The sequence below is a fragment of the Podarcis cretensis genome, assembly GCF_951804945.1.
Source record: "Podarcis cretensis genome assembly, chromosome: 5".
NCBI classification, from domain to species: Eukaryota; Metazoa; Chordata; class Lepidosauria; order Squamata; family Lacertidae; genus Podarcis; species Podarcis cretensis.
In genome coordinates this window covers 62808564-62833335 of record NC_137174.1, presented here as the reverse complement: position 1 = coordinate 62833335, position 24772 = coordinate 62808564, and the positions used below count along the sequence as shown (strand labels likewise).

General features: G+C 46.4%; 1 protein-coding gene across 3 annotated transcripts; it reads right to left on the bottom strand.

Annotated features, from left to right (window-relative positions):
* Positions 1-242: 242 nt before the first annotated feature.
* On the bottom strand, positions 243-24346 carry NME9 (NME/NM23 family member 9). Of its 3 annotated transcripts, none has more exons than XM_079976939.1 (7): positions 23956-24344; positions 23511-23547; positions 7471-7528; positions 5688-5791; positions 3875-3946; positions 2032-2148; positions 243-371 (listed from the first exon to the last, which is right to left on the bottom strand). In XM_079976939.1, exons 1-7 carry the CDS (start codon positions 24135-24137, stop codon positions 258-260), a joined length of 684 nt encoding a protein of 227 aa, XP_079833065.1. In that variant the 5' UTR covers positions 24138-24344; the 3' UTR covers positions 243-257. The 3 variants fall into 3 exon arrangements, with proteins under 3 accessions (XP_079833065.1, XP_079833067.1, XP_079833066.1); XM_079976941.1 differs by having other exon boundaries at positions 23871-23983; XM_079976940.1 differs by lacking the exon at positions 7471-7528 and having other exon boundaries at positions 23507-23547; positions 23956-24346.
* Between the last annotated feature and the right edge of the window lie 426 nt (positions 24347-24772).

The window sequence follows — 24772 nt, the reverse complement described above, 5'->3', positions numbered from 1 at the left end:
AGAGAAAGTGACATTTCCTAAGCAATGGAACCTAGTCCCTTTGACTTTGCTGCAACTCAGCATTCACAGCTCTACCACAACACAAGCCTCACTTATCTACATAAACCCAGAAGATGCTCCTTCTGGGATGAGTAATATCAGTGCCAAAATCTAAAGTAGAGCAGTGGCAAAAATCCAATCTGAGATTGCTTACCTTCTTGTGCAAGGATAATTTTTAAACTACCGGTATATAAATGGTATTACCTATATGCCACTGACTACAGCCAAATACCTGCTGCTGCTTCTTCCTCCTCTTCCTCTTCTTCCCCATCTTCTGATTCCTCTCCCTCAATGGCAGTACTCACTTCTTTAGGAATCGCTTCATCCTGGATCTAGTATCAAAGCATACGAGGGTGTTGGTTGCAGACTATTTTAGAAAAACTACATTTTAATGAAGACTAGTGTTATGTAATAGACAATGGTTATTTTTAGTAATAGGGGGTTTTTTGTTTCGTTGGTGGTGTGTTTTGTCCATTTTTCCAAAATGTGATCTATTAGTATTTTTTTTACGGTTTTTATCTCTGGAGCTGGTTTTTATTAACAAATGGTTACAATCTGATGGATAATGAATGTGTTGTTGAATTCATGAATACTAAGGAGCTGAGGGAAGAAGCTGCACATGCTCTCACTGTTAATAGAGGATGCTCAGAGGAAGAGATGCATAACCTCCACAGGTGCCAGAGATTCCTGCAGCCTCTGAAACCCATAACGTTTATGCATACAGAGCTATCCCAGATGATTAGCAGTGACTTGGACACATACAGTGGTACCTCGGGTTACAGATGCTTCAGGTTACAGACTCTGCTAACCCAGAAATAGTACCCCGGTTTAAGAACTTTGCTTCAGGATGAGAACAGAAATCGCGCGGCGGCAGCAGGAAGCCCCATTAGCTAAAGTGGTGCTTCAGGTTAAGAACAGTTTCAGGTTAAGAACGGACCTCCAGAACGAATTAAGTTCTTAACCCAAGGTACCACTGTACTTAGAGGGGGAGGGGTCCCTGTAGACCACTTTCCCATCAGATGTCAAGATCATAAGAAATGGAACTCTGAACTCAATATCCTTGAGCCAGGACTCTCAGGAACTACAGCCCCAGTGCCAGGGAACATAGCTGTCAACCTTTCCTTTTTTTGCGGGAAATTCCCTTATTTCAGTGCCGTTTCCCACAGCTTCCTGCTGCTATCCCGGATTGTTAGATATCCCGTAGACTGTCCCCAGGACAGGTGAGGCTGCTGATTCCTTATTTTCAAGGCTCCCCGGGACAGGTGAGGCTTCTGATCCCTTATTTTCAAGGCTCCCCGGGACAGGTGAGGCTGCTGATCCCTTATTTTCAAGGCTCCCCGGGACAGGTGAGGCTGCTGATCCCTTATTTTCAAATCTGAAAGTTGACAGCTATGCCAGGGAATCAAAACCTTCCCCCTTCCCCTGCTCAATACCAAAAGGCAAAACACTTGACAAAAGACGATTGAGTGCCAGGCTCCAGGCCATAGGGTCAGAATCCAGGCCTTTCAGAATCTCCATTCTCCAGCAAGTGGAAACTGGGTATCTATTTGAAGGACATTACTACTCTCACTTTTTTATTAATTTTCTTTCCCTTCAAGTAGACACACACTAGGCAACATTAAAACTGAGATAATAATGGAAGCAGAGTTACGTCCCAGTCATGGTTCACTATCTGTTGAATTCTACACAGAATTTGGAAACAAGGACCTAGGAACATCAGCTGATAACAACAGTTGATGGACCAGCTAAGAGGCAGCAAACATTAGGAGAATCCTCTTAACAGTACAAACAGTTCAACAATAGTCAACCTTGAGGAGTGGTGGTCTCTCCCTTGTTAGAGGTGTTCAAGCAGAGGGTAGACAGCCACTTTGCTCTGGATTTCTTGCATTAAGCAGGGCTTTAAACTAGATGGCCCACAACCCCCCTGCCCACAACTCTAATCAAAGACACAACTTAAAAGAAATTTAAATGAAATCGAAGAGGTTAGATTACCGCCACTCTATCTGCTCCATGATCCAAGACCTTCTTTTCTGCCTCTAGCTGCTCCTGAATTGTTTTCTGTAGCAATGGTGCATTTGCTCCTCTTACAACTGCTACCAACTCTCCCCCCTGACAGAAAATATAATATAGTTTACAAACATAATTTGCATCAACACAAGCATTAATATTACCAGTGGTGGAGTCTGGGTCTTCTTTTCCTGCCAACAAATGCTATGCTGCTACAAAGACAGCAAAAAATATATTAGATTTTAAGCGTGGACTGATTTCCAACCTCTCCTGTTGTTAGTTGAAGACCCAGAATCACAGAACAAGAGGAAGGAGAGGATTGAAGCATGGGATGCCTCACAGGTAGCAAGGGTTGCAAGGCTGAACCATTTCATTGGTTGATCAATAAACAGAACCTTGTTTTAACTGGCTAGAAAGTGGTCCCAAGTAATGAGGCAGATTAGAAAGAATAATTATTTTTAATATAAACCCTTGCAAAAACTGAAGATGTCAAGCACTATCTTAAAAGAGCACTATCTTATCTCTGCAATGTCGAAAAAACAAAGAGGAGATGCTTCTTCCTTCAGAAACAATGTTTTTAGGCACATGCAAATGTATGCAAATTTAATTCCTTAACTGGTTGGCAAACTCATAAGATTGATTTTGGCTGCAATCCTAAACCCACTTACCTAGCAGTAAGCCTCATTGAAATCAGTGGGACTTACTTCTGAGTAGACATGTATTTTATCGCACCATAAAATAATTTACCCAGAGATAATTTATTGCCCCCAATCCATTAAAGTCAAGTTATTTGACTTCCACACTACTTGGGGCAAATGTTTTAGCTGACTCATCCTATTAATTTGTAGTACGACCCGTTCCACAGGAAGCAAGCATATCATCCCCTTCCACTTCCAGTGCTTAGGTTGTGAGTGGCATTGCTTACATAACCAAAGGAACAACACTCCCACACAGGAAGGAGACTCGAGAAACTGTCTGAAGAAGTACAATAACTATTTTGGGGGGAACCCTGCAGAGTGGCCCAATTGTGATAATTGGCCATGGAATGCTGTCCGACTGCAGAGTGATAAGAACACTGGGATGAGGAAGAGAAATGGAGTAGTTGTAATCTTGAACGGGGAACACGCCACACCACAAATTGTTTTGAAGGTCCTATGTGTTCCCTCAACTTCCCAGGAGCTACATACTCTGAGCAATGTTCTTCTGACAGAGTTTCCTGTGCATAGCAGCCACCTAGCAGAGCAGTACCACAAGGCCAACCTGTTTTGGGCTCGTCCACACTTCTGCATTGTAGGCAAGGATCAGAGGAGTTTTGCTTTGCCCCGCTTTTTAGCAATGAATCAGAAGGAATGGCAAACTGCAGAAAACCTGGTTGCTATTTGCACCAACAAATGGAGGAGTGGATAATTGCTAAGTGTGCTAATCTCTCTTGAAGGCTTTCCCCCCCCTTTATCCTAAGATGCCTAATTTATTCAGACACTACTAATTACATTCTTAATATTTATAGCATCCTAATCTCTGTCTTGTTTAATCTTATGGTCAGAAGCATATACATTTATATAAACTACGTAAGTTACAACTACTGTGGAAAGTATTTTAGGTTACCGTATGCATAGAGAATGAGGGGAAATACAAACTAAGGTAATATCTGAAATATAAAAATACGATTCCCAGCAACAACATATATCTCCAGCTGCCAGCAAGTTCAAATTCACTGATACGAGCAAAAACACGTGTTTAATACATAATACACACCAGAGCATAGTGGAGCAAGTTTAAAGTCAAACAGGTTTAAAAGACATCTCAGGTTTCAAAAGTACCAACTTACAGCATAAAAGAGAAACGTAGGTTCGCATTTTCCACGATATTTCTCTAGGGCATCAACTGAATCTACTTCAGCCTAAATAAAAAGTAAACAAGCAAACAACTTACTAAGAGCATTTATGTTGTGAACCGCCCTGAGATCTGTGTAAGAAGGGCAGTATTGTATACAAATTTAATAATAATAATAATAATAATAATAATAATAATAATAATAGGGCAAATGTTCACAACTACAGAAGCACCCTTTGGGTAGGCCAGAAAAACATCTAGAGCAGAATTGCTCTAGAACCTGGTGCTTCCCAGTTATTGCTGGACTGCAACACACATGAGAGCCAGTGTGGTGTAGTGGTTAAGAGCGGTAGTCTCATAATCTGGTGAACCGGGTTCGCTTCCCCGCTCCTCCACATGTAGCTGCTGGGTGACCTTGGGCTAGTCACACTTCTCACACAGCTGTATACGCATTTTTTTTATAAATAAATATAGAATTGTAGAGTTGGAAGGCGTCGACTAGTCCAGTCTGCTGCAATGCAAGAATTTCAACATGCGGTCCCCCATCCAATTTGAAACCATACCGGACTCTGCTTAGCCTTGCAAATGTCCCAGCGGTTTTATTGCTGCACCACCTGGTAAGTGAATGCTTGCTTTTCAGAGGGCTGGACTAGATTTCTCCTTGGGCCCCTTCCAACTCTACAGTTCTGTCATTCTGTAGGTATAGGATTGTAGCCTAAATCGAGGTCTTTCTCAGGGCTGTCTTAGGAGCCAGTGTAGTGTGGTGGTTAAGAGCGGTAGACTCGTAATGTGGTGAACCGGGTTCGCGTCCCCGCTCCTCCACATGCAGCTGCTGGGTGACCTTGGGCCAGTCACACTTCTCTGAAGTCTCTCAGCCCCACTCACCTCACAGAGTGTTTGTTGTGGAGAAGGAAGGGAAAGGAGAATGTTAGCCGCTTTGAGACTCCTTAAAGGGAGTGAAAGGTGGGATATCAAATCCAAACTCTTCTTCTTCTTCTTCTACATCATCCCTGACCATTTGCCACACTGACAGGAATTATAGGTGCTAGAGCCCAACAATATCTGGAGGGCCCTCGGTTCCCTATACCTGATTGGATAAACACCTATTCAGATGCACATTTAGCTCTGCCCCCATAGCCCTGTGATTTCTCTGGCCTCTGCAAACAGCTACAGCAGAGAGCCTTGTATATCTCTTTGGGAAGGCTCCCTCAGCCAAATGAGAACCTTGGAAGATCAGGGCTTGAGCAGAGTGGCAGGGTTAAAGTTGCATCCCCATATCCCTGCTCTACTCATGGTCCCTCTTCAAGCAATAATTAATGCCTGAAGACTTGTGTTATTGAGATCTCTAACCACAATGTTTCCTAATTAGCCAGAGCAGGGGAGAGGAGCTCACAGGAAGGGGAGGCTGTGTTTTGTGAGGGAGAGTGTGGAGTATCTCCATCCACTGCCAGCTTTGCTCCCCCCTCCCCCATTGTGGTCTTGCTCTGCCGACTGCTGGACCTGCTACGCCTGGAAGATTAGGCACAAGGAAATGCAGCCCCAGGACTGAAAAACTGTTCCCTACCTTAGTGTATAGAACTGCAGCTTTATTTAGCTCACTGAAGCAAGATGAATTGCCCGTTTTATCTGCTTGCCACATAGGCATTTATCTTTGCCAACTATTCTCGACGGATCCATCCATATGATTTTCCAACCATCCCTGAGCACTGGCTATGCTAATGGGGGCTGATGGGAGTTGGGAGTCTGGCAATGTCTGGAATGCATCATGGTAGCTACCCCTACTATATAAATTTGAAGCCGTCTCTTACCACAGCAAAATGAAGGAGGTCATCACCAAATTCATTCCTGATTTTCCTGAAGAGGTTTACTACTGCTTTACATGGTCCACACCAGCCTTGATAAACATCTACCACTACAAAGAGATTAAGCTAACTTAGCAAATCATGGCATTTCAGAACCTACAAAGTTTAGTTCAGCACATGCAAATGAAATTAGTTAACTATCACTACTTATGTATCCCTAATCCCTGGTCATGCTAGCTGGGGGTGATGGGAGTTGTAGTCCAAAATATTTGGAAGAAACAGGTTTGGGTGAAAGGTGGTACATCAACAACAGGAACACTCATTCCTTTTCTAACCTGCTCTATAAACACTGTCAGTATTTATATCTATCTCTCAATATAAAAATAAATGTAAGGCTGTCATCATGCAGCCCTTATTGTAATGACTTATTACGTGTAATGCCTTATTACAATCCTGGATTTGCATGGAGTCAGAGTTGGGGAGGGCAGCAAGAAAGAAGGAGGGTTGCACAACAACAGAGGCTGTGGCATGGGATCTAGAAGGAAAGGACACTGAAAACAAAAAGTAGTATTCAGAAGGGAAGTGTTTGGGGTTTTTTTAAGTATGAGAAGGGAGAAATCACAGAGATGAATACTACACAGAAGTTAACATCAAAAAGCTAACACAACAGAACCTTACCAAACTCCCTTCTTGCTGTACTGAAAACTTGTTTTAAACCACCACTTTTTTCTCGGTGTTGCTCCCCATTTGCTCTACTCAAACCTCTGCCATTTTTTAAAGTCACAATCTTCCTCCCACTGTCACCCTCTGCTTGCTCTACTCAAACATCTGTTGTTTAAAATCACTTTTCCTTTCATAGTTCTTCTCTTCTTGCTGTATACAAATGTTTCCCTCTTACTTTATTCAGCTTCTTTGTGTTTGAGAAGGTTCAGAGGCCTGAAATATTCCATAGTACTCTCACAATAATGTATCTAAATCCTAGTATTATATTTCATTTTCTGTGTAGTGATTTAAAACAGAACCGTCCATCAATTGAACTGAACCTTCTCAAATGAAGTCAAGCTAACTGACAGGTTTGCTCTTAGATTCTGCTCATCTTAAAGATATGGTAACATAAAGCATCATGGGCTGTGCATGGAAAGGGGGCTGCAGATTAGGAGGAAGGAGGAGGCATAAAAATGAGGATGGTCTGTTTGCAAGGGACAGTGCAAATGGGAGAAAAGGGATAATAATGAGATATATTGACAAAGGGGAGACTGCAAAATAAGAGAGGAGGAAACATGGAAGTGGGGGTTGTTGGCGGGAAAAGAGGAGGAGGGAGAAAGAAAGTGCTGAAGGTGAAAATGGGGGCTGCAAAAAAAGGAAGGAGCAATGGGAATAGGGTTGCAGATGAAAGCAGGGGCAAGAAAGAACCTGAAGAACAGGAGGGGATGGTGGAAGGTGAAAAGGATGCTTAGTACTTGCAATGTATGGGAGGAAGAAGATACAAAAGGTTACCATGGGAGCATTGTGTGCAAGGGGGTTGCACAAGAGAATGGACGCGTGCGCATGAGTGGTAAGCTGAAAAGAAGGCTGCAAAGTGGGACTGTAGAATAGAACAGAAGAAGCTTCAGCAATGGGGTTGGGAAGGTGCAAAACAAGCTTAGTAGCTGCAAGAGGTGAAAAGAGAAGTTCTAGGGGATTAATGGGGGAATGGAGGAGGGTTGGTGATCAGAGGCCACAGTATACTAGTACTAGTATTTATGAACAGCAACAGAGAGCCATGCCATATTTACAGCTAAGGTCTTACCAATCAAACCTTTGGAACCCAGCATTTCTTCCCAAAGTTCCTGATTATTAACAACCATCTGTGTGTAAATGAAATATAACTGAGAAAGCTTTCAATAAAGCAATAAAGCCTTTAAGAGCTACCTGAAAGGAGATTTGGTAAATTAGCAAGGGGGCAACTAAGATTTTTGTGTCAGAAAGTCAAAGTCACAAGTCAGTTTCATGAAAATACTTTCTTTAGGCAAAATGTATATAGAGAGGAAAATAAAAGACAGCATGATGCTCAAACATGGCACATAAGATGGTGCAATTTGTTTGTGCATTTGTTTTCTGTTGCTGCAGAAAGGAGGACTCAAACACATTCAAATTACAAGTCAAATGATTTTGGCTAAATATTAGGAAAAACATCCAATAGCACAGTAAAACTTTAGGAAGTGGTGACCTCTCAATTATAGGTTTCTAAGCAGAAGCTAGATGACTACTTATCAAGGATGCTGTAACATGGGATTTCCTGTTTCACCTGTGGGTTGATTAGTGTAAGGAACTGGCAGGACAATGGGGAGGAGGAAGAGGATCCTGATGAGGGGTGTGGCTAGGACTGGGACACACAGGCAAGCAGGGGATAGTGGAGGAGAGGTCATAGCTGTCAACTTTTCCCTTTTCTTGCGAGGAATCCTATTCGGAATAAGGGAATTTCCCTTTAAAAAAGGGAAACGTTGACAGCTATGGGAGAGGTTGGTGTAGGAAGTACTCACAGGGTGACAGAGTATGGCGAGGGGATGGGGGGGGGTCAGTGCACAGGAACCAGAACAGCTGGACCCAGAGCCAGAGGGGTCCCTTTCTCCAGGAGCATGGCAGGTTCTGAAGCATAGGGAGGAGTGGGTGGAGCACTCTGGGAGGCTGAGGCAGGCAAGGACCCACAGCTCAGCTCCCTAGCTGGCCATGTGGGGCTCACTACTGTTACCGGAAAATCCGAGGGCTCTCTTGGACAAATGAAGACACCAACCAGAGCAATTCAGAGCAAAACAGCAGCCAGTAGGCTCGGTCTTTATTTAAGGAAAAGACTGTCGCGACAGGACTTCCACCGCCCACGAGGTGAAGCAAGATGGAAGCCCCGAACAAAGGACGACCCTAACTTTTATTAATTGCTAATCCCCCAAGCTACACCCCCAGAATTACATCATATTTACATCACGATTACATCAAAATTGGGAGGAGTCGAGGAGGGGTTACACAGGTAATCCGAGAGTCCTGACACCTGGCCGGAGCCCCCTCTCCCCATCCCACATGAGTCATTTTCAAAAACAAAAGAAGGGCGAGGTTTCCTGCCCCCTGAGGGGAAATCCTGGCCAGAGTCCTTTGTGAGAGTCTGTGCGGAATACACTAAAACATGCCGGTTATTGTGTTCCTGATAGCCTTTCGTCTGGGCCCATCACGATGGCCATCAAGGTGATCACATCAGCTGGGAAGCTCTCCAGAGTACGTGACTGCCCGGTCAAAGGATTATGGCTGCCGTGCATCAGGTCACCCCCCTTCGATAGCCCTTGTAATATGGAGTAGAATAAAAGTGGTCCGATGAAAATCCGAGGTACGGCTGATTTTTGGCGAATTTATGAAGAATATTGTCCTTGTAGTTCAAAGTACTTTCACTTTTCGGAAGCAACTTGCTACATTTTGATTAGATCAGTCACGGTCAATTGAACTCGGAAACATTGTATTGAGAGCTGTCAAGAGGTGAGGGAAAAAGCGCTTGCAGCCTGCAGTACCAGCGTGGCTGCCGCAAGGGGCGCTGTTCGACAATGTTGATTGGCTGAGACGGCCGTTGTTTACCAGTAAAGTTCAGGCGGCCGGTCTACTGGCAATAAAGATAGGGCGATGTGGAGCGCTATTTTGGAAAGCTGTCAGGTTCGCGCTTCCTTATTTACGGAAGGCTTTCTTTAAGAGATGGCCCTCTAAAGGAACATCTCTAGGGTTAGAGGGGGAGATACGTGTATGTGAGTATGGTGCTTGTGAAACACGTGTTAAGGGGGGGGGTGATTTCCGGCGACAGTTCCCCCCTTCGGAGATAAGATTGCGAAGGTTGGGAAAACCGCGCAATCCTTCTCTCCGCACAAATCAATAAAAGTTTGACATGTCATACCTAGTGTCCGGATTCTGGAAGTCCTTCAGGGGTCCCATTTCGATGGAGGTGGACTGGGTTCCGGGTGCTGGCGGTCTATAGGTGGCAGTCGACCGCGGGTGAAGGATTGAAGGGCAAAAGCCGCAGGTTTGACAGCACATCGGGAAGCAGTGGATTGCGCAGCAAAAGACAGCAATGCAGATGGTTACAGTGATCAGGATCAGAAGTCCGTTTCCTAGGAGCTGTTTTATCCAGTCAGACCCCGGTAGCCAGCTCCACAGCTGGCTATCTGACAATCCTTCATGTTGTATATCTTTAAGCTCGTCGGTTAGTTTATGGATGTTATTAAGGTGTCCCGTAATATTGAGGGTTTGATCGGACACGTGTGTACAGCACTCAGTTCCAACAAGGGCACAAACGCCTCCTGTTGAGGCGAGAACGTAGTCCAAAGCAAGGCGGTTCTGTATCGCAGTCTGCCTGACTTCCGTTAATTCCGTCAGGATAGATTGAGTGGCGGCATTGGACTCCTCCATGAAATTTAGTAGGATGTCCGTTAATTTAAGGATGTCGACGTGGTTGGAGCCAGCTCCATACGCGGGAAAGAGAGCTCGACCATAAGTTTCGCTATTAGCTGCCACATCGGAGAGTTGTGATAAGTCCTTTGCCCTCTTATTGCGTCTCCTCCCGGGGGGTAGATCTTGTGTGACCCGAACCCCAGGCAAAATTAGTCCGAGGTAGCAAGTGCCACGGGAATGGGGGCTGGCCCACGTGTATCCGCGGTGGCCACAAACCCAGAACAACCCCTGTAGGCACGAGTTTATGCGGCCAGTGAGGAAGGTGCGGAAGAAACACCGGGAGGCCGGGGAGGGACTCCAGGAGTCAGGTAAGCTCATTACGCGTTTCCATGCAGACATTAAGGTGGGGTGAATAGAGGGGTTGTCCTGGTGCCATAGGGTAATCCTGCCATTTAGAGCAATATCAATGGTGTACTTACAGGTGCTCTCTCCGATGGGCTTGTCATTTCCGCTGAACTTCCGGCAGAGGTCACCCGTTGTGGGTCCGGTTAGGTAGATGTATTGATGGGTCAAGTTCACGGCAGTCAGGTTCCAGGATTGTACGTCAGCGGAGAGATGTTGTTGTAGGGTGAGGGGTACTCCAAGAAATGGTAGGCCGCTGTGGAGGTGTGCGGGAGCATTGGCACAAATCCAGCACTCATTGGTCGTTGTCTGTTTCGCAATTTGAGAGATCAGTTTTACGTAGGTGTTGGAGTGCCAAGTGGATAACAAATCATTACTGTCGGGGTTTTCGGATATTGACAGTTCCCCCCTTTGTCGAGGTGCAGTACCGGGGGGGTGGAGAGGGTCTTGGCGGAGTAGGTAAGTGAGGTTTGTAGTAAGACCACCACATCTTTGGGGTCCGGTAGTGTCCCACTCTGCTGAAGATGTAAGGGAGTGATGCCAGCCTTCTAGGTATGCTTTCCCGTCCCAAGCGGAGGCGAGTCCGATGTCCCAGACGCAGCAGTACCTGCGCAGGCAAACTCCCTGTAGGATGGTTTGGCGGGGAGTGGAATCAACTCGTTGACAGTAAAACCCATGGACCAGGTGATCTGTGGGGTGATTTCGGTCAGTATAGACTGAGTCACCGCCGCCATTGTCTAGAAGTGTCCAGTTTAGAGTTTGTTTGGGTGTACCGTCAGAAAAAAGTACGTAAGAGCCATTGAGGCAGTGGGCTCGGTTCCAAGGGCCATCTTTAGTGAGGATGAGTTTGCCAAGTGGTAGGTATGAGGGTGAGCGAATGAAAAGTTCCCACGTTTGGTGAATAGCGAGGGTTGGTAGTATGGAATGTCGAAGGAGAACGCGGGTCTCAGGTAAGCAGAAATCAAAATCTCCTAGGCGGTCGGGCGTCCCTCTTTTTACCATATCAACAATTCCGAAGTCTAGATATTTGTATTCCATTTGTAATCCAGGGCATGAGTCGTGTGTGGTCATGGTGTTATGAGAAAGAGTCGAGGTAATAGAGAGAAAGAGGAGGGTGGGTATGGTGATTATCATTGTAAATAGCGTTTGTTGTCAGGTTGTGGAGCTGTCCAATGGAGCTGTCAAATTGTAGAGCTGTCAAACGGAGCTGTCAAAGTGCGGAGCTGTCAAACTGTAGAGCTGTCAAACGGAGTTGTCAGAGTGTGGAGCTGTCAAAATGTAGAGCTGTCAAACGGAGCTGTCAAAGTGTGGAGCTGTCAAAATGTAGAGCTGTCAAACTGGGTGTGTCTTAGAAAGTCTGAGGCGTATTGGGGGTTGGTCGTCCTGGGTGGCTGATGTGATTATTTCGGAGGTCCAATGGGCTGATGTATATGGTGGGTGAGGTTCGGTCTGTTGGGTTTGGTTTGTGCCGCGATCTGGTCCGGTCTGTTGGGCTCGATTCGTGCCCCGATCTGGTCCGGTCTGTTGGGCTCGATTCGTGCCCCGATCTGGTCCGGTCTGTTGGGCTCGATTCGCGCCCCGATCTGGTCCGGTCTGTTGGGCTCGATTTGTGCCCCGATCTGGTCCGGTCTGTTGGGCTCGATTTGTGCCCCGATCTGGTCCGGTCTGTTGGTCTTCCTCTATCTCAGTGTCGTCATCTACCGGTTTGCCTGGGACGCAGCAGGGGGAGTCGTCTGAGGCAGGTTCGGGTGGCAAAGCAGGCTTGCAGCGAGTGTGATGCAACCAGGCTGTCTTTTCAGCTACCTTAATAGAAGTTGGAGTGGTTAAAAGTACTTGGTAGGGGCCCTCCCAGATGGGCTGTAGGGGTACCTTATGGTAAGTTTTTGCCAGTATCCAATCCCCTGGTTGGTACGGGTGGATATTCTCATCTAAGGGAATGTTTTGGCCTGAGGCGGCGTATTTGTGGAGAAGAATGAGTTGTTGCTGGAGCTGTATTACGTATTTAGTTAATTCTGACTCGCCCACTTCTAGCTCTGAGGTAGGAAACTGGGTATTGTACACTGGGGAGGGTCTTCCGAATAGTAATTCATAGGGGGATAATTTGAGGCTTCCACGGGGGCATGCTCTTAAGTTATGGAGGACTAGTGGCATGGCGTTGACCCATTTGATGCCAGTGTCTTTACAAAGTTTTCCGAGCTGCGTTTTAAGCTGTTGATTCATTCTTTCGACCTGTCCTGAGGACGGTGGATGGTATGGGGTATGTAGCTTCCATTTAATTCCGAGGGCACTGGCAACCTGTTGAGTTATGTCGGATGTGAAATGTGAGCCCCTATCGCTGTCTATGTGTCGGGGAACTCCAAAGCGGGGTATGATCTCTTGTAATAGAATCTTTGCAACAATGTGTGCAGTTGCTCTGCGAGTGGGGAAACATTCGACCCACCCGGTCAACTGGTCGATGATTACCAAGGCATGCTTGTAGCCTAGGCAGGGTGGTAGGTCTATAAAATCTATCTGAAGACTTTCGAATGGGACAAAAGCCCATGGTCTGGCCCCTGGTGGACATCTGGCGGTATGTTTTGGGTTAAAGCTCTGGCAAGTATGGCAATTCTTTACAGCAGCTTTAGCGGCGAGGGCAAGACCTGGGGCATACCAGCAGCGTTGCATTGTGTCTATAAGGTTGTCTCTGCCCCAGTGGGTACGTTGGTGTAGGACTCTCAAATGTTTGGGTACCCATAGTCTGGGCATTATGAGCCTTCCGTCTGGGAAGTACCAAACGCCATTTTCTAAGTGGGCCCCTTGTTCTTCCCATCTTTTAACCTCCTCTGGGGTCGCAGTTTTGTACATCTTTGTGAAATCTATGTCTGATAAAACTTGTGGTCCCTGGAACTCATTGTCTGCAGAGAAGGGTTGAAGGGCTGCCTCCTGTGCCGCGCTGTCAGCGCGTCGGTTCCCTGTTGAGACTGAGTCTCTCCCTTTCGTATGTGCCTTACAATGTACTACTGCTATGGCTTCAGGAAGGTGTATAGAGTTCATGAGACGCTGTACCAGGGTAGCATGTGCAATTTGGGTCCCTGCTGCAGTCAAGAAACCCCTTTGCAACCAGATCTGGCCCGTGGCGTGAACTAACCCGAAGCAATATTTTGAATCTGTGTAGATGGTAATTCTTTGCCCTGCCCCTAATTCACAAGCTCTGATTAGGGCGATTAGTTCAGCCGCTTGCGCACTGTATTTGGCATGGACAGGTCGTGCTTCTAAGATCTCGCTGTCAGTGACTATGGCATATCCACTCTTTCGTTCCCCTCCCACAACCTTGGAGCTTCCATCTGTATAGAGGATGAGGTCAGGGTCTGTTAAAGGAAGGTAGTCAAGATCTTCCCGTGGTTTTTCCACATGGCGGACTATTTGAGAACAGTCGTGATGTGGGGTGCCGTCGTCAGGGAGGGGCAGGAGGGTTGCAGGGTTGAGAGAATTTACTCTTTTTATGGTGACATTTGAGGGACTGAGGAGGATGGCCTCGTATCTGTTTAAGCGTTGTATTGTGAAGCGTTGACATCCTTGTAAGCTAAGGAGGGTAGCGACAGCATGGGGAACGTTCACGGTTAGTTCGTGTCCTAGGACAGTTTCCTGCGCTTTTTCTAGCAGCAGGGCTGCAGCTGCTACAGCTCTAAGGCACCCTACGTTTCCTAGTACAGTAGTGTCCAACTGAAGGCTATAATAGGCGACGGGCCTATTCCTTCCTTGAAATTGCTGCGTGAGGACACCCGAAGCGACTCCCTTATTTTCGTGCACATATAGAGAAAAGGGTAGTCTGTAGTCCGGGAGTCCGAGGGCAGGTGAGGTTCTCAATTCTCTTTTAATAGATTCAAAGGCTTCAAGCGCCTCTGCAGACCATTGTAGTTGATCAGGGGCATTGTCATGTGTCATTGCTGTAAGGGGGCGGGTGAATTCTCCGTAGCGCGGAATCCATGCTCGGCAGAACCCGCTCATTCCGATGAAACCTCGGAGTTGTCTCTTAGTCTTTGGTAGGGGTAATTTGGTTATCGCCTCAATTCTGTCTGTAGTTAGTGCCCGGGTGCCCTCTCCTAGGATGTGGCCAAGATATTTAACTTCCTTTTTACAATATTGTATCTTTTTCGGGGATACTTTATGTCCTTTTTGTGCCAGTATGTTTAGGAGGGCTATAGTATCCCTTTTGCAGGATTCCAGATCCCGTGCACAGAGCAAAATGTCGTCAACGTAAAGCCTCAGGGCAGAACCTCCGGGTAGGTTTACGTCCGACAAATCCTGATGTAGTATAGATGAGAAGATGGCCGGGGATTCTACATATCCTTGGGGTAAGCGGGTCCACGTTAGTTGCCCTGTCTGCCATGTGAAAGCGAAGAGGAATTGGCTTTCCGGGTGCACGGGGATGCTGAAGAAGGCAGAACATAGGTCTATGACGGAATAGACCACAGTTCCCTCTGGGATGGTGCTTAAAAGATGGTGCGGATTCGCGACTACAGCATGTCTAGGGATGACAAAGGAATTCACGAGCCTGAGGTCCTGTACCAAGCGCCATTTGGTGGGATTTGTATTGGGCTTTTTGACGGGAAGAAGGGGGGTATTACAAGGAGAGGCACATGAGACTAAAACTCCCATCCTCAAGAATTCCTCGATCATCGGGGTCAGTCCGTCTATGGCGTCTGGAGGAAGTGGGTATTGCTTGGTGCAGGGGAATGGTAAATCCTTCCTGTAGTTGATCTTTACTGGTATTGCGGACTTTAGGAGTCCGACGGAGGTCGACTCGGTTCCCCATAGGGAAGGGGAAACGCTATTTAGTAATTCGGGTGGAAGATCAATAGGTGTAGTGTGGACTTCCTGTAAGACCCCTTGAAAACTGAAGAGGGATTCATTTGGCATGTGTAAATAAATCCCTTCTTGGCCACATTGTATGGTGGCGTTTAATTTACAGAGCAGATCCCTCCCCAAGAGGTTGACAGGGCTAGATGTCAGTAAGAAGGTGTGCTTAACAGATAGAGGTCCAACGGAAACTTTTGCAGGCTTGGAAAGAGGGCAGTTTCGGGGAATTCCATCCAGTCCCATTACGGTTCTGGTTTCTTCCCCGGGGATCAAATGGCTGTTAGTGAGGGTGGAATAAGTGGCTCCCGTATCTAAGAGGCAATCGTAAGATTGGCCATCGATTTGCATAGTGCAGATCGGATCGGAGGAGGATAGTTGCAAGACGGGGCAAAGAAAGGGGAAAGAGGCGGGATCTGCTTCTAGTTGTCAATGCGACTTATACTCGTCTATCACCATTTCATGGGCTGGATCAATGGTGCGGTTTTCCGGCTTGAAGGGATTTATTGGATCTTGAGTGGGGTTCCTGGGTCTAGGTTGTGGAGGGGGTGGACCCGCCCGATGTGGCGGCTGGGTTTTAGGTGGAATATATCCATATGAGGTATCTGATCCTCTGGGTCTGGGGTAGACAGGGTCCCGATAATCCGTTCTGTAAGTTTTTGTGTCTCCGTACTCTGGTCCTGCAGTGTCAGTTAGGAGGGGGCAAAATTTCCTTATGTGTCCTCTTTCTTCGCATTTGTAGCAAATACGTTTGTCTCGGAAGTCAGGTCCCCTTTGGTTGCTTCTGTCTTTGTAAAGGGGGACCCCTCCTGCATAAGCTAATACTCGCGGAGAGTCGGGCCTCTGATCTTTCTTTCTCCGCTCGTCCCTTGAATTAAAGACTGACTTGGCGATGGAAAGAATTTCAGTTATAGTTTTTCCATCATATCCCAGGTGTGAGTTTAGGGCCTTCCGTATATCTGCCGTTGCTTGGTCTTTGAAGAAGCCTTTTACTATGACTTCATGTTGGGGGCTCTCCGGGTCTATCCCGCCCCAGGTTTTAATTGCAGATACCAAGCGGGAGTAATAGTCGGACGGGTGTTCTTCTGGCCCTTGCAGAATGGCTTGGACTTTTGTCCAGTTTACGGTTCGCTGACCAGCAGCTTTGATTCCATCTAAGATGGCCTTTTTAAAAATCTTTAATCCCCATATCCCGTCGGTGGTGTTATAATCCCAGTCCGGATCATTAAGGATCGTCTGGGCGGTTAGAGGGGCCATGGAGGCAGGACGATTTGGCTGGTAGTCTTCTCGGGTTAGAGCCTCCCCCGCCTTTGCTAGTATTTCTCTCTTTTCTGCCTCATTAAAAAGGGCCCCTAGTAGCATGTGCACATCTGCCCAAGTGGGGTTGTGAGTGGAGAAGATGGTGGCCACCTGACGGTGGCATTTGTCAGGGTCATCTCTTAAGGAGGGCATCTTGTCAGACCAGTTCATCAAGTCCGAAGTAAGAAACGGCTGATGAGTAAAAACCATGCGGGGTGGGTCTCCTGCCCTGACTGGGGGTATGGGTAATGCTCGCAGAGGGAAAGCGCCCTCTATGTCTCCGTTTTGCGGAGTATCCTTGTTTCTAGTCCTGCTGGAGACGGGTCCCTCTCTTCCTCCGTTAAGGAGTTGCCCGTTGAGTAAGGGTTCAAGGCCCAAGTCTGCTGGGCCTTCCCTTAAGTTGTGTATATTTGAGGGTGGGTCGGACGGCGAGGTATTCAGGATGTTTTGAGGATGGGCAGTAGCGGGTGGGATGGTTACGCCTTCTCTTAGTCCCGCACCTTGGGAAGGGGTAGCATCGGGTGGATTTGTTACGGCTTCCCTTAGTCCCGCGCCCCCTCCTCCAGCTTCTGTTCTGTCACCTGCCCCAGGTCCTGGCGGTCGGGGAGCCCGTGGTTCGGGGTAGTAGAAAGGAACGAGGGTCCTTTCCAGCTGTTCCTCCTGGGTTCTGATCTCATCATAGGGAGGGGGTCCGTTGGGTTTTAAAACAGCCATTTGGCGGGCAATTTGGGCTTGCTGCCGTTGAAATAGTTCGCGGGCTTCGACAAAGACATTTAGGTAGTATAGTTGACGGGGCTTCTCGTCAGCTAAGTAGGACTTAAGTGCTTGCATTCTTGTGAGGTTAAAGGAACCATGAGGTGGCCATTTAGAAAGTGGTTCCAGGTGGTGGGTGAAGGCAACCCACGAGACGTTACAGAGATCCCTCAGTTTAGATTTTGAGAGTCCCTTTCTCCCTCTCAATTCCTTCCAGTTGAGGAGGACAAATTGCAGAGGGGTATCGGAGTCCTCTCTAGAGCAGAAAGGCTTCATAGAAGCCTTGTCGCCAGGAGGAGTCCAGTCAGAGTGTTGGGAAGCGTGGGCTCCCATTTCTTTATCCTACAAAATGGGGTTTCGCTAGCGGCACGTCCTACAGACTAAAGGATAGTCGGACAGGAAATGGGGAGAGAGAAAAAGGAAAAAAAGAAAGAAAAAAAAGGAGGGGGGTGGAGAGAAGGCAGAGAAATAGTTTTTTTTTTTTTTTGGTTTTTTTTTTTTTTTTTTTTTTTTTCAGTAATTAAGGTACCTCGGTTTATCCCTATAGAGCTTAATCTCGTCTACTATTGAACCGTAATTAATCTCACATTCACAACTCTCAAACATCAGCCTTGAACTCACGGGTCTCTCTCTTTACCCGATACACAAACACAAATCCTAGAGTTTCACCGCAGTACTGCTTACACAACTGGTCCTAGTGTGGGGCCCCAATCCGTGAGCCGCCCCTTCTACCCTTCACGACAGCCTCCTGCCTAGCCGTTGTGACTAAGTTCGGAGCCCCTACTGAACGCTTGCGCAGTGCAATGCCAGATTGGGGTCCGAGAAAATGAAAGTTTGGAAAGGAAACAAATGACCTTGCGTTCTCACGTACCCGGGTCATCCCTAACAAAGGTCGCCGGGCAGGAGGGGCGGCTTCATTTGCATGATTAGAGGAGAGAGAGAGAGGAGAGAGTGCTTTGAAGGACGCCTCTGGACGACTCCGAGAGAGGGACGTCAGAGAAAAACGGTAAAGAGCCACGCTTTCCCGGACTCAATTCCAAGACGGAAAACGGGGGAGAAAAGGGATAGAGAGATAAGACGCTCCTGGACGACCCCGAGGGGGAACGTCGGAAAACAGTAAAGTACCACAATTTCCCCGGACACGTTCCGCGTAAGAAATTGGGGGGAGAGAAAGGGAAAGATGAGAGAGAGAGAGAGGAGAGAGAGAGGAGAGAGAGCTTTGAAGGACGCCTCTGGACGACTCCGAGAGAGGGACGTCAGAGAAAAACGGTAAAGAGCCACGCTTTCCCGGACTCAATTCCAAGACGGAAAACGGGGGAGAAAAGGGATAGAGAGATAAGACGCTCCTGGACGACCCCGAGGGGGAACGTCGGAAAACAGTAAAGTACCACAATTTCTCCGGATACGTTCCGCGTAAGAAATTGGGGGGAGAGAAAGGGAAAGATTTTGGCGTTCCTGGACGACCCCGAGGGGGAACGTCAGATAGTAAAGTTCCGCGACCTCCCTGGCCACTTTCCGAAAGGAGAGGATCGGGGGAGAAAAGGATAAAGTTGAACGTTCCTGGCCGACCCCGAGAGGGAACGTCGGAAATGAAAGAAGGAAAGTCTGGCTGTCGTGAGGACGTTTATTTCCACCCGCCACCCAATGTGTTTTCTTCAAACCATACTCACGTTCGAAGATGTCCCCCGCAGATCCCGGGATCCTTTTCTTTTAGCCGGCTTTTACCTCGCCTTTGCTCTCTCTGGTCGGACTTCTGGTGACGGTTGATTACCGCCCGCAAAGAGGAGGCAGGGAGAGGAAGAAAAGGATCCCTGGGCTAAGGTTGCCCAGTGGCGCCCGATCCCCTCTATCTCCCCTCTCACCTCTGCAGGAGAACCAAGTGTCCCTGAGCACGGTCGCCAAAACTGTTACCGGAAAATCCGAGGGCTCTCTTGGACAAATGAAGACACCAACCAGAGCAATTCAGAGCAAAACAGCAGCCAGTAGGCTCGGTCTTTATTTAAGGAAAAGACTGTCGCGACAGGACTTCCACCGCCCACGAGGTGAAGCAAGATGGAAGCCCCGAACAAAGGACGACCCTAACTTTTATTAATTGCTAATCCCCCAAGCTACACCCCCAGAATTACATCATATTTACATCACGATTACATCAAAATTGGGAGGAGTCGAGGAGGGGTTACACAGGTAATCCGAGAGTCCTGACACCTGGCCGGAGCCCCCTCTCCCCATCCCACATGAGTCATTTTCAAAAACAAAAGAAGGGCGAGGTTTCCTGCCCCCTGAGGGGAAATCCTGGCCAGAGTCCTTTGTGAGAGTCTGTGCGGAATACACTAAAACATGCCGGTTATTGTGTTCCTGATAGCCTTTCGTCTGGGCCCATCACGATGGCCATCAAGGTGATCACATCAGCTGGGAAGCTCTCCAGAGTACGTGACTGCCCGGTCAAAGGATTATGGCTGCCGTGCATCAGGTCACCCCCCTTCGATAGCCCTTGTAATATGGAGTAGAATAAAAGTGGTCCGATGAAAATCCGAGGTACGGCTGATTTTTGGCGAATTTATGAAGAATATTGTCCTTGTAGTTCAAAGTACTTTCACTTTTCGGAAGCAACTTGCTACATTTTGATTAGATCAGTCACGGTCAATTGAACTCGGAAACATTGTATTGAGAGCTGTCAAGAGGTGAGGGAAAAAGCGCTTGCAGCCTGCAGTACCAGCGTGGCTGCCGCAAGGGGCGCTGTTCGACAATGTTGATTGGCTGAGACGGCCGTTGTTTACCAGTAAAGTTCAGGCGGCCGGTCTACTGGCAATAAAGATAGGGCGATGTGGAGCGCTATTTTGGAAAGCTGTCAGGTTCGCGCTTCCTTATTTACGGAAGGCTTTCTTTAAGAGATGGCCCTCTAAAGGAACATCTCTAGGGTTAGAGGGGGAGATACGTGTATGTGAGTATGGTGCTTGTGAAACACGTGTTAAGGGGGGGGGGTGATTTCCGGCGACACTACCTCTGGGAGGATGTGTCTGTTTCCTCAGCTAGAATAGGCTTGGAACAGCTGGTGGTCACATGACTGAAGCCCAGATGCTGCAATCAGCATGCAAAGTATAAAGGGGGCAGCAGAGCTAGGAGGCTTTGTCTGCTCATGTTGTTAGCCCTCAGCTTGGATGCTTCTGGATCTCTGAAGGATGGTGCCTTCGGTTTGGACTTTGGACATGTGGACTGATGACTTTACATACTGACTTGCCACCAGGTAGGCCAGGAGTTCAGGGCAGTTAGATGACTTCTGAAGTCTTTCCCAACTCTATGAATCTAATTTTAAGATAGCATTATGCTACCAACACACAGCCCAACGTGGATATTAGCATTTTGGTAAATGGAAGTTTGCTTGTAAGACATGAATGCTGTAGATCTATTTAAACTCTCATTTTGACTCAAGAAAATCACCATTTTATAGTTCAAATTGGGGAAAATAAATACAGTAAATGGGCAAAAGTACAAGGATTCACAAAATGTTTAGGGTTATACATACCCTTGCATACCCCCAGGAAAAGCACTCTTTAAACCCACTTAACTTTTCTCTGAAAAGAAACATGCATAGAATTTCATTGCGTGATTGCAGGCATCCCAGGAAATAATTCTCAAGCAACTCATTTCATGTTCTTGCTTCTGTTGTATAGCCCAGCATATCAGACCTCAAAACATTTAATTAACAGATGGCTGCACTTTGTTTATGGCAAAGCACTTTGAGGTCAGCCTATAAGTAGCTGACTTAGAGCCACATGGGAGTCGTTCCAGTGAAATCAATATGTCTACTCTAATGTAAGTAGTTAACAGGACTGAAATAATAATCAATTTCTTCTTCTAGCCACTTGATGGCAGGATTTATAGAGATTATATTCCATACGGAGCAATTTATAATAAAGGAATTGCAAACACATTCCCATCTTTTCTTATATGGTTCTATAACCATGCTTTATGAATGAAAGATAGGATATGTATTAATATTCATATATTCATGTTCTTATGTCCAAAGTGCCACTGAGATCATACATGCTTGTCTCCAGTCACCAGATGACTAAACTACACTAGTATGTTTCAGTTATAGGGTAGTGTCTAACTCATTCCTTTTCTGGCAACCAGCTACATACTACCAGTATAATTTGTATTCAAATGGAAGTTTGCAAATTATCTAAGATACTTTCTCACACAGCCTAGAGGAGAAGGAAGGACACTGATGCCAATGGGACTACTTGTAAATAAATATGCATCATAACAACTTTATGATAAAAGATTCATGAAACATAGAATATTAATCCATGCATTTCCAACAAAGTATTTGTTGTGCAGGCTGGACAGATCACATCACTTGTGATATTATTTCCTCAGGCAGCCCCTCAGGGCCAACATTAGAGGTTGACATTATTGGGCACATACTGATGCTTACATTCTTGCAAGGGTGCCCATTGCTGGCACTCAGAGCTTCCTGCTCATGCTGTGTCTCCTTTCTGCCTACCCGTCCACCTGCTCTCCCTGAGCATGCAAGCAGTTGACAACAGAGGTCATGGTGCAGCAACTTCCACTTACTTTGAGATCGAGATCAAGGGAAGTAATAGTGCCACTGTATTCTGCTCTGGTCAGACCTCACCTGGAGTACTGTGTCCAGTTCTGGGCACCACAGTTCAAGAAGGACACTGACAAACTGGAATGTGTCCAGAGGAGGGCAACCAAAATGGTCAAAGGCCTGGAAACGATGCCTTATGAGGAACGGCTAAGGAAGCTGGGCATGTTTAGCCTGGAGAAGAGGAGGTTAAGGGGTGATATGATAGCCATGTTCAAATATATAAAAGGATGCCACATAGAGGAGGGAGAAAGGTTGTTTTCTGCTGCTCCAGAGAAGCGGACACGGAGCAATGGTTCCAAACTACAAGAAAGAAGATTCCACCTAAACATTAGGAAGAACTTCCTGACAGTAAGAGCTGTTTGACAGTGGGATTTGCTGCCAAGGAGTGTGGTGGAGTCTCCTTCTTTGGAGGTCTTTAAGCAGAGGCTTGATAACCATATGTCAGGAGTGCTCTGATGGTGTTTCCTGCTTGGCAGGGGGTTGGACTCGATGGCCCTTGTGGTCTCTTCCAACTCTATGATTCTATGATTCTATTCTATGATCTCTTTCTGGATATTTTGTGGATTGGGCCCAGAGGAAGCAGGCAAACGAATGGGCAATAGCAAGGAGGAGGGAGGCCCATTCCAACAGGTGCCTCTCCTAATTGCATCTCACAAACCCTAGAACTGGTATTACATCCCTTCCAAATGTAGGTAAACACATTCTCTTGGCCAACCTGATCCTCATTAAAACCTAGGATAAAAATGAAAACACACATGCATGTATATTTGGACTAATACTGTGTTTTGATACCCATGCTAGTTTTTGTTGTTGTTGACTTTGGAGACATCCAAATCAACACAGCCAATCTGAAAGGACAATTTATCCTTTTTACCCTAGGTCTTAATGAAGATAAAGTTAACAGTGTATCTGAAGAAGTGTGCATGCACACAAAAGCTTATACCCAGAACAAACTTAGTTGGTCTCTAAGGTGCTACTGGACAATTTTTTAATTTATTTCAACTGTGTCAGACCAACACTGCTGGCTACCTGAATCTAAAGTTAACAGAGAAGCTGTGCTTACAAATGAAGGGCTAAACCTAGTTTAGTGTCTTTCTTAGAATATTTGATTTGTATTTTAATTTGTATTTGAAGATTTAAAAATTGAATCTGCTCCAATTATCATACAGCTCACCCTTCAGCCTTTGGTTCTTATTTTACCTCATTCTGATTAATATAACACCCTGTGTCAGTGACTAGTCCCTGGAAATGTGCACTGTAGGGATTCATTTAAATCGGCTCTTACATTTCCTTTCTGATTCATCAAATGATGAAAGCAATTGCATTACTGCTTCTTGTTGCCCTGGGAGACTGGTAAATCCATTTAGAACTTCTGCTTTCTATTTTAAATCTGTGCCATTGTAGGAAGGTTTCACTGGCAGAATACAATGCAACATTGCACCCGAACCACCCTCTCTTCCAAACAAGCCGGAACTCTAACAGAATGAAATGCCACATTTGAAACATTAAGCTCACTTACTGACCTGCAAAGCTAATTCTTTCTTCCTGCTGGTCATTGTGCTGCCAAAACAAAAACGCCAAAACATCAGGTCACTATGTCACACTACTGCCCAGCCTGGAGAATCATCATCAAGGCACTTGGCTAATTAAATATAATTTAGGGCTATGAAGCACCAACTATGGCTTTTGCAGCACATGTTTACTTGGAAGTAAGTCTGCATTGTGTCCAGTGGGATTTACTCCCTAGTAAAAGTGTTTAGCATTGCAGCCTTAGTCACTTCCCAGCACTGCCCTAGTAACTTGTGGTGTCATTTCTAATCTTTAGGACCGCCACATTTGCAGGCCATTCTAATGCATTATGATTACTCAGAGATGAGTCTCACTTGAAAATTCTCGTTTCCTGGTCTTGAAACTCCGAAGGGACTCTATTGCCCCAAGAACTGCAAGGGCTTGATAGGCAGACGGTACCTGATTAGAGGAATTCGGCAATGGCTCCTACGCACCACCGCAGCAGCAGCAGCGTCCCACGTTTCCATAGCAACACGACCAACCAATGGGAAATAGCCCTGTCCCGTGGCACAGCCGCCGCCAGCTCCCTGGCCGATTTTGCTCCTGGCCCTTCCTGCGCAGGCAGATGGGTTAGTCCCCATCCTTGCAGAAACTGCCAAGCCCGTCAGGGAGCTTATACGGGAGGATGAACTGAGGAAGAATTGATCTGACAGTTGAGCTGCACCCCTAGGGAAGTGAGGCTTGGCAAATAAAACACCGGCTTTTACATTAAATGCCTACTTTCCAAGACGGCAGTGCTAATAAGGGAGCATTGATAAACGTTTCCAACTTTTCCCTGATAAATATTTCCAACTTCTCGTAAGTCATATTTTGATTACTTAAAAATATATTGCATATTTCTGTGTACACACCTAAGTGTACATGTGACAGATGTGATGCGAGAGAAGTTCTTTCCTTAAGTCTCTTCAAGTCACATCTTTATTCATTTATTTCATTTATTAATCACTTCTCATAAGGCAACCACAAATCAGTTTAGAATATAACGACATAAAAACAGTTAAAGCAATTGCATTATTGCATATACTGTACAGTGGTACCTCGGGTTAAGAACTTAATTCGTTCCGGAGGTCCGTTCTTAACCTGAAACTGTTCTTAACCTGAAGCACCATTTTACCTAATGGGGTTTCCCGCTGCCACCGCACCGCTGTTGTGTGATTTCTGTTCTCAACCTGAAACAAAGTTCTTAACCCGAGGTGCTATTTCTGGGTTAGCGGAG